The sequence below is a fragment of the Coenobita brevimanus genome, chromosome 84 (genome assembly GCF_032717465.1).
Source record: "Coenobita brevimanus isolate Jiangsu-jjx chromosome 84, ASM3271746v2, whole genome shotgun sequence".
In the NCBI taxonomy this organism is placed as follows: Eukaryota; Metazoa; Arthropoda; class Malacostraca; order Decapoda; family Coenobitidae; genus Coenobita; species Coenobita brevimanus.
Genome location: NC_137037.1, coordinates 1,579,861 through 1,587,360, shown reverse-complemented (window position 1 = coordinate 1,587,360; position 7,500 = coordinate 1,579,861). Strand labels below are relative to the sequence as shown.

Sequence of the window (7,500 nt, the reverse complement as noted above, 5' to 3'; positions counted from 1 at the left end):
AAGAGGTGACATGATAATGCTATATAAGTGCATATCAGGAAAGGAGAAAATAGACATAAATGATTACTTAACATATCGAGAAGCATCAGCAAGAGGACACTGCAAAAAACTGCATAAGAAGAGAGGTGATAAAGACGTAAGGAAATTCAGTTTCCCAAACAGAGCAATTGATCAATGGAATGCACTACCGAATGAAATAGTGTGTGCCAAAACAATTCACAAATTTAAGGATATGTACGATAAATATGGTCTAAGACACGGGACAATACGAGCTTGACTCATTCCTGTAAAGATACAATTAGGTAAGAACAATTAGGTAAGAACACACACACACACACACACACACACACACACACACACACACACACACACACACACACACACACACATACACAAAGAGAGAGAGAGAGAGAGAGAAATAAGGGGAAAATAATGAGGAGGAAGGCTGACAAAAATGAATGGATGCAATCAGTGTAGAAAAATTATGGGGAAGACAGGACGATGTTGAAAGAAAATAAAATAAAGCTAATTCACAAATGGAGGAGGGATGCAAACACCATTCAGAAAAGCAGTGTGCGTTGGAGTAGTGATAATAGAGAGAAAAAGGTGCAACACTGCGGCGAAGAGAGAGAGAGAGAGAGAGAGAGAGACTCAAAAGGAGAAAGGGAAGGCAGAAGAGGAGAGGCGCGAAGATCATAAAAAACGAGACAGGGAATTCGTCAATTTCTGGGGTAACTTTAAGAAATAAAATATATGACTTCAAAGGTGAACCGAAGGGAGGAGACACAATGGGAGAGCTGCATCGTTGAGTTTTACCTGCGTGTGTGTGTGTGTGTGTGTGTGTGTGTGTGTGAGAGAGAGAGAGAGAGAGAGAGAGAGAGAGAGAATGTGGATATAAGATTACATGTCCGTTTCCTGTTTCAAGCTTGTTTACATATATCTAGGCCTGTGTCATCCCTACGTCTTCATACATTCCATAACCTGCCCTTTTTTCATACTCATTTTACATTTTTATAAGTTTCTGTTTCAAAAAAAGTTACGAAAGTGCCTAAGTGAGTCACGAAGGGATTGACGAAATGCTGTAACGAACCTCCTGCCTGCCTTCTCGTTCGAACTGTCTCGTTTGCGTTGAATAAAACATGAATATTGATCACGTCACATGCAGAGGTCTTGTGACACTGAGGCGATGAGTTTGTAAGCATTGCCAATAAGTGAAGGAGCTATGGGTGCAACTCATGGGGGATGTAATCTATTGTCAAGTAAAGGAACTGTCCTGGAAATGACACGGGTGAACAATACCAGGCCATAATGGGAATATAGCTCGTCCGTGCCTGATAAACGCTGCTGTACATATGAACGCGTAAGGGCGAGAATATTCTTTGTATTTACAGATCTTCCCAGTAACAGCGGGACCTTCAGCGTGAGTTACTGTGTTGCATGATACCAAAATATCACTATACTACCACCACTTCCATTACTGTTGTTAGTCTACACCAGCCACCATATACCCGCCATGAAACATAGCTATATAGATAGATGGATGGATGGCTAGATGGATGGATGAGTGGATGGATAGATAGATAAGTAGATAGACAAATCGATGGATGGATGGTTGAATAGATTTATAAATAGATAGATAAGTAGACTGATAGATAGTTAGATGGATGGATGGCAAGATGGATGGATGAATGGATGGATGGATGATAGATAGATTAGATAGATAGACAGACAGATAGACAGACTGATACCCTTCACTATGTTAGGAACTCTTAGATAGAACAAAGGAGTCTGTTAGAAGGAAAAATGAAACAGTAAAGAGTATATGAGAGAGAGAGAGAGAGAGAGAGAGAGAAGGAAGGAAGATAGAAAGACGGAAGGAAAGAAAGAAAAAGAAGGAAGGAAAGTAAGAAAAGAAGGATGGAAGGAAGGAACTGAAGGAATGACAGGAAGGAAAGAAAGAAAGAAGGAAGGACAGAAGAAAGGAAAGTTAGAAAGATAGAAAGAAGGAAGGCAGGCAGGAAGGAAAGAATGATGGAAGAAAGAAGGATGGAAAGAGAAAGAAAGAACGAAGGAAGATGCAAAGAAAGGAAGGAGGAGAAGAAAAAGAATGAAGTAAGGAAGAAAGGAGGAAGGAAGAAAGAAGGAAAGGTAAATAGATAGAACAGAAAATCTATCTATCTATTGGCAGACTCCATAATCCCGTAAGGGGTGGCCATTTGACTTTGAGTTATTTGTTTTACGGGGAGGGGCACTAACCCTCCACCAACCCACTTGCTGACACGTACGGAGCACGTATGGTTTGGTTATATGGTTACCACCCAGCGTTGTAAATGGTTTCTTGGCTTACAGGAAACCATTTGGCTTGTCACTCAATGTAAAGCCACCTGTAAAGGAAAGAAAAGCAATAAGAAGTGACAGGAAAGATGGAAGAAATAGGAAGAGAGGAGGGCAGGCACAGAAAAAGAATGATAAAAGCTAAGGAAGAAGTAGGCATCACCACATCAAGTGAGTGGATGATATACCTTGATTATCCATCTAATCAAAGCGGTACAATTCACAGGTGCAGAGAAGATCGAGCTGAGCCGTGGAATGATGTACCTTCAGAGACAGACGGAGGAGGGGAAGAAGGTGCAGCACTGGCACGAAGGACGAGAACTGGATTACACGAAGGAACAGGAACCAGTCAAGATTAAGACTGGGGAGAACGCTGAGCTGCAGGTGAGAGAGAGAGAGAGAGAGAGAGAGAGAGAGAGAGAGAGAGAGAGAGAGAGAGAGAGAGAGAGAGAGAGAGAGAGAGAGAGAGAGAGAGAGAGAGAGAGAGATACAGACAGACAGAATGGATAGAAGATAGATAGATAGATGGAGATATAGAGACGGAATGACAGATAGACAGACAGACTGACTGATCGACTGAATGATAGACAGATAGATAGATAGACAGAGATATATATAGAGAGAATGATAGATAGATAGATAGACCGAGAGAGAGAGAGAGAGAGAGAGAGAGAGAGAGAGAGCAGGCATCTTCTGAGACAGTGGTGCATCTAGACTTTCATTCTTATTTGTTTCATTATTTTACCTTGAAGACACACACCATCATCTCCAAGAAGTCCTTAGCAGTAGCCAGTCAAGGTGAAGACGGGGGAAGAGGTGGGTGGGGGAGAGCGCAAGGAAATCAGGCATCTTCTGAGACAGTGGTGTATCTAGAGTTTCTTATTTATTAATTTATTTAAAGACACATACACCATCATCTCCAAGAAGTCCATACCTGTAACAAGACAAAATTTAAACAAGGTAGAACGCGGAACTGCAGGTGCGAATTAAGAAAGACGAAGTACTGGCGACCATCATCCACTCACTTGATGTAGATTAAATATTGCGAGGATTCGAACCAGCGCTTGCAACTGCCTGAGTACAGCAGCTTACCAAGCGAGCCATTTCGGCACCTACTTCTTCCTTAGCCTTTATCATTTTTTTCCGTGCCTGCCCTCCTCTCTTCCTATTTCTCACCATCATCCACTCACCTGATGTAGTGCTGCCTACTTCTTCCTTAGCCTTTATCATTTTTTTCCGTGCCTGCCCTCCTCTCTTCCTATTTCTCACCATCATCCACTCACCTGATGTAGTGCTGCTACTTCTTCCTTAGCCTTTATCATTCTTTTTCTGTGCCTGCCCTCCTCTCTTCCTATTTCTCCCATCTTTCCTGTCACTTCTTATTGCTTTTCTTTCCTTTACAGGTGGCTTTACATTGAGTGACAAGCCAGATGGTTTCCTGTAAGCCAAGAAACCATTTACAACGCTGGGTGGTAACCATATAACCAAACTATACGTATTCCCTACGTGTCAACAAGTGGGTTGGTGGAGGGTTAGTGCCCCTCCCCGTAAAACAAATAACTCAAAGTCAAATGGCCACCCCTTACGGGATTATGGCCTCTGGCAATAGATAGATAGAAAACCTGAATTTAATAGCAAGATTAATATACAGTCTGACAGGAGCAATTTTTTTTTTTTTAATTATTTATTTATTTTCCGGAAGCCACTCTGGTCCTTTTATCTGCTCGACTGGTTATTGTGACTCTCTCTCTCTCTCTCTCTCTCTCTTCGTCTCTCGTTCAGTTTGGCACCTCCCTTCCTTCTTACTTGTCCACTTCTTATCTTGGCACTCCCTGTGGTACTCTCTCTCTCTCTCTCTCTCTCTCTCTCTCTCTCTCAGCATTCTGGGCCTAAGATGCTGACCTATTGGGCACTCCGTCCAGTATTCTCGTTGGCTGAGGAGGCTCCCTAACACCTTTTCCTAAGCGATTTATTTTGTTCATTTCCCCTTACTGTCCTTTTCGCTGTTACATAAATCCATCCTGTGTCTCCATACTCTGCATAAATAACGTGCAAAAGGATATTAACCAGCCAAAATAAATCGCTAAGGAAGAGGTGTTAGGGAGCTTCCTTAACCTTTCCTGTACTCGTTTCACCTTAACTTGGCCCAGATTTTCGTCCTTGTGCAGATTATTTCACATAGTTCGGTGAATGAAAAGGACAAGGCGACAATTCTACATGCTGTCCATAGCACTACTTCGTGACTAGTGCCATTGTCTAGTGGTAATCTGTTTTTAAAGCTCAGAATTCTGGGCCAAGTTAGAGTGAAAGGAGTATAGTTATGTGATTTAGATCGGCTTAGTTTTGTTGGTAGGTATCTTTGTCTTATTGTTTTTATCCGTTTTCTTTAAAGGAAGGGATATTGACAGCTATATCTCCTTAACACCTCTTCCTTAGCGATTTATTTTTTAGATACGGTTAATTAATAGTCTTCTGTACGTTATTTATGCAGAGTAGGGCGATGTTGGAAGGATTTATGAAACACAGAAGAGGACAGGAAGGGATAGTCAACAAAATAAATCGCTTAGGAAAAGGTGTAACTTCCTCAGCCGACGAGATTACCGGAGTAAGACTTGCTCCGACCATGAGAGTTACCTCAGGACCACATTCTTATCACCCTAGGAGACGCCAAACACCTCTTCCTTACCGATTTATTTTTACTCGTGGTGCAGTTGGTAGAGCTGTGGGACCGTAACGGGCTGTGGTTTGCGGATTAGACTCTAAACACTTTTTCTTTTTTTTAATGAAAGGAAGAAGAAACCAAAGGCCAGGAGCTCGCAAACCATTACTTAAAATGAAAAAGAAAAAAAGTAATACAACAGAGAGCCAAATGCAAGGTCCGATCATTTCGAGATGCCTGGACACACTGCGTTTGAAAGACTGGAGATCATAGGAAGCAGGAAGTACAGACAGAGGAAGACAGTTCCAGAGTTGACCTGTTGCATAAATGAAGGACTGGGAGTAACCGTGAACTCTTGCATTAGAGAGTTGGACAGAAATGAGGTGAGAGTTTGTTGCTATGACGCGCCCGTCATAGAGGTAGTGGGATTCAAACAGACAGTTCAGAGGAGCAGTGACCATTGAAGTAGTGATAGAAAAGAGATAAAGAGGCAACAGTGCAGCAAAGAGACAGAAATTGAAGGGAGTCAGTAAGAGGAGGAGAGTTAATGAGACGAAAAGCTTTTGACTCCACCCTATTGAGAAGAGCCGTATATGGGGAGCCTCCCCACACATGAGAGTTGTACTCTACACAGGGGCGAATAAAACCCGTGTATAAAGTCAACAACTGTACAGGGGTAAAAAAGGTACTGGGTTGGCTTAGCACACCTAATCTCTTGGAAGCAGATTTTACAAGAGATGTAATATGATCTTTCCAAGATAAGTCCCGAGAGAATGAAACCCCAGGCATGTTTAAGGATGATGCTGGATTGAGCTGGATATTATTAAACGTTACCACTAACGTTTAATAATATCCAGCTGAATCCAGCGTCATCCTGTGGAAGATTTTGTCGGGTTGATAGGTGTAAAAACTGAGTCTTTGATGCACTAAAAACAAGATTATTTTTACCCCAGTCAGAGATACGAGCCAAGTCAGACATTAGGTGTTCCTTAGCCTCATCCCTTGTTTGTTGAAGTAACTGCTGAGATGGACGTTGCGGGAACCGAATGGAAAGATGAAAGGTGAAATCATCAGCGTACGAGTGGATAAGGTTAGATGTACAGCTTAGAAAGTCATTGATGAATAAAAGGAAGAGAGTTGGTGATATGACAGAGCCCTGAGGAACACCACTGTTGATAGATCTAGGAGAAGAACGATGGCCGTCTACAACAGCAGCTATAGAACGACCAGAAAGGAAGCTAGAGATGAAGGCACAGATAGAAGGATAGAAACCGCAAGAGGGCAGTTTGGAAATTAAAGATTTATGCCAGACTCGATCGAAAGCCATTGAGATGTCAAGTGCAATAGCAAAGCTTTCGCCAAAGTCCCGAAAGGAGGATGACCAGGAGTCTGAAAGGCAGGTGAGAAGATCGCCAGTGGAGCGTCCCTGACGGAACCCATACTGACGATCAGAAAGAAGGTTGTGACAGGAAAGATGCTTAAAAATTTTTTCTGTTAAGAATAGACTCGAAAACTTTTGAGGCACAGGATGTTAGAGCAATTGGGAGATAGGTAGAGGGCCGGATCTCAGTAGCAATACCCAGGCGCACTAGTATATGCTGACGACTACGTACTGCAACATATGTGAAGGCATTGATTCAGTAGTTTTTGCTGCACGGGAGAGCCAAATATGGAAAAATAACATAGAGGGTAGCAGTGCGGCGCTAATGCAAGAAGAAAAATTGTTTGTGCTGAGAGAAGCCTGTAACCAAGAGACACCCTTCCTAAAAATGTCAGGTCTCTATCCCGAACGGTCTTGGAATGCCAGCGTTCTCGATCTACCTCTCCCCCAAGGCAAAAGACGTAACATCTACAATACCAGTACGAACTCACGGGATGTGGTGTTCTTACTAATAAAACTGTTCTTATGGGGGGAATTTAACCTACAAAAGAGAGTTTCATTAAGTGCAGTCTACACGGTTTCTACCCCATTGAAGAAAAGGGACCCTACTTTTGAGAATTTCAATTAATTCCCCTCCACACACACACACACACACACACACACGCGAATGAGATTTTTTTGTCATCAAGGGTACAAGGTATGATGTAACATAATTGCGTTTTATTTTGGTCTCGACTCTCTCTCTCTCTCTCTCTCTCTCTCTCTCTCTCTCTCTCTCTCTCCATTTTTGTCATCCCTAATGTCACTCGCTCCCTCTTCACTATCCTTTTCCCTTCATTTTCTCACTTTTGTCACTTTCTCTCTTCCCTCACTATCTTGCTTTATTTTTTCACTTCCTCCACTATCTCACTTCCTCCACTATCTCACTTCCTTCACTATCTCACATCCTTCACTATCTCACTTCCTCCACTATCTCACTTCCTTCACTATCTCACTTCCTCCACTATCTCACTTCCTTCACTATATCATTTTCTTTATTTTCTTATTTCCATCACTATCTCACTTCCTTCAATTCTTTTCCTTGCGGGTTTGCTAAATTTATTATTATTATTATTATTATTATTAT

The 7,500-nt window shown here is 42.1% G+C and overlaps 1 protein-coding gene across 4 annotated transcripts in view; it reads left to right on the top strand.

Annotated features, from left to right (window-relative positions):
• Obsc (Obscurin) overlaps window positions 1–7,500 on the top strand; it is a 543,345-nt gene that overhangs the window by 520,617 nt on the left and 15,228 nt on the right. For all 4 annotated transcript variants that reach the window (XM_080280411.1, XM_080280415.1, XM_080280412.1 and 1 more), the window contains one exon: window positions 2,561–2,718. In XM_080280411.1, coding sequence (XP_080136537.1) covers window positions 2,561–2,718 — 158 coding nt within the window. The remainder of the gene's footprint in view (window positions 1–2,560; window positions 2,719–7,500) is intronic.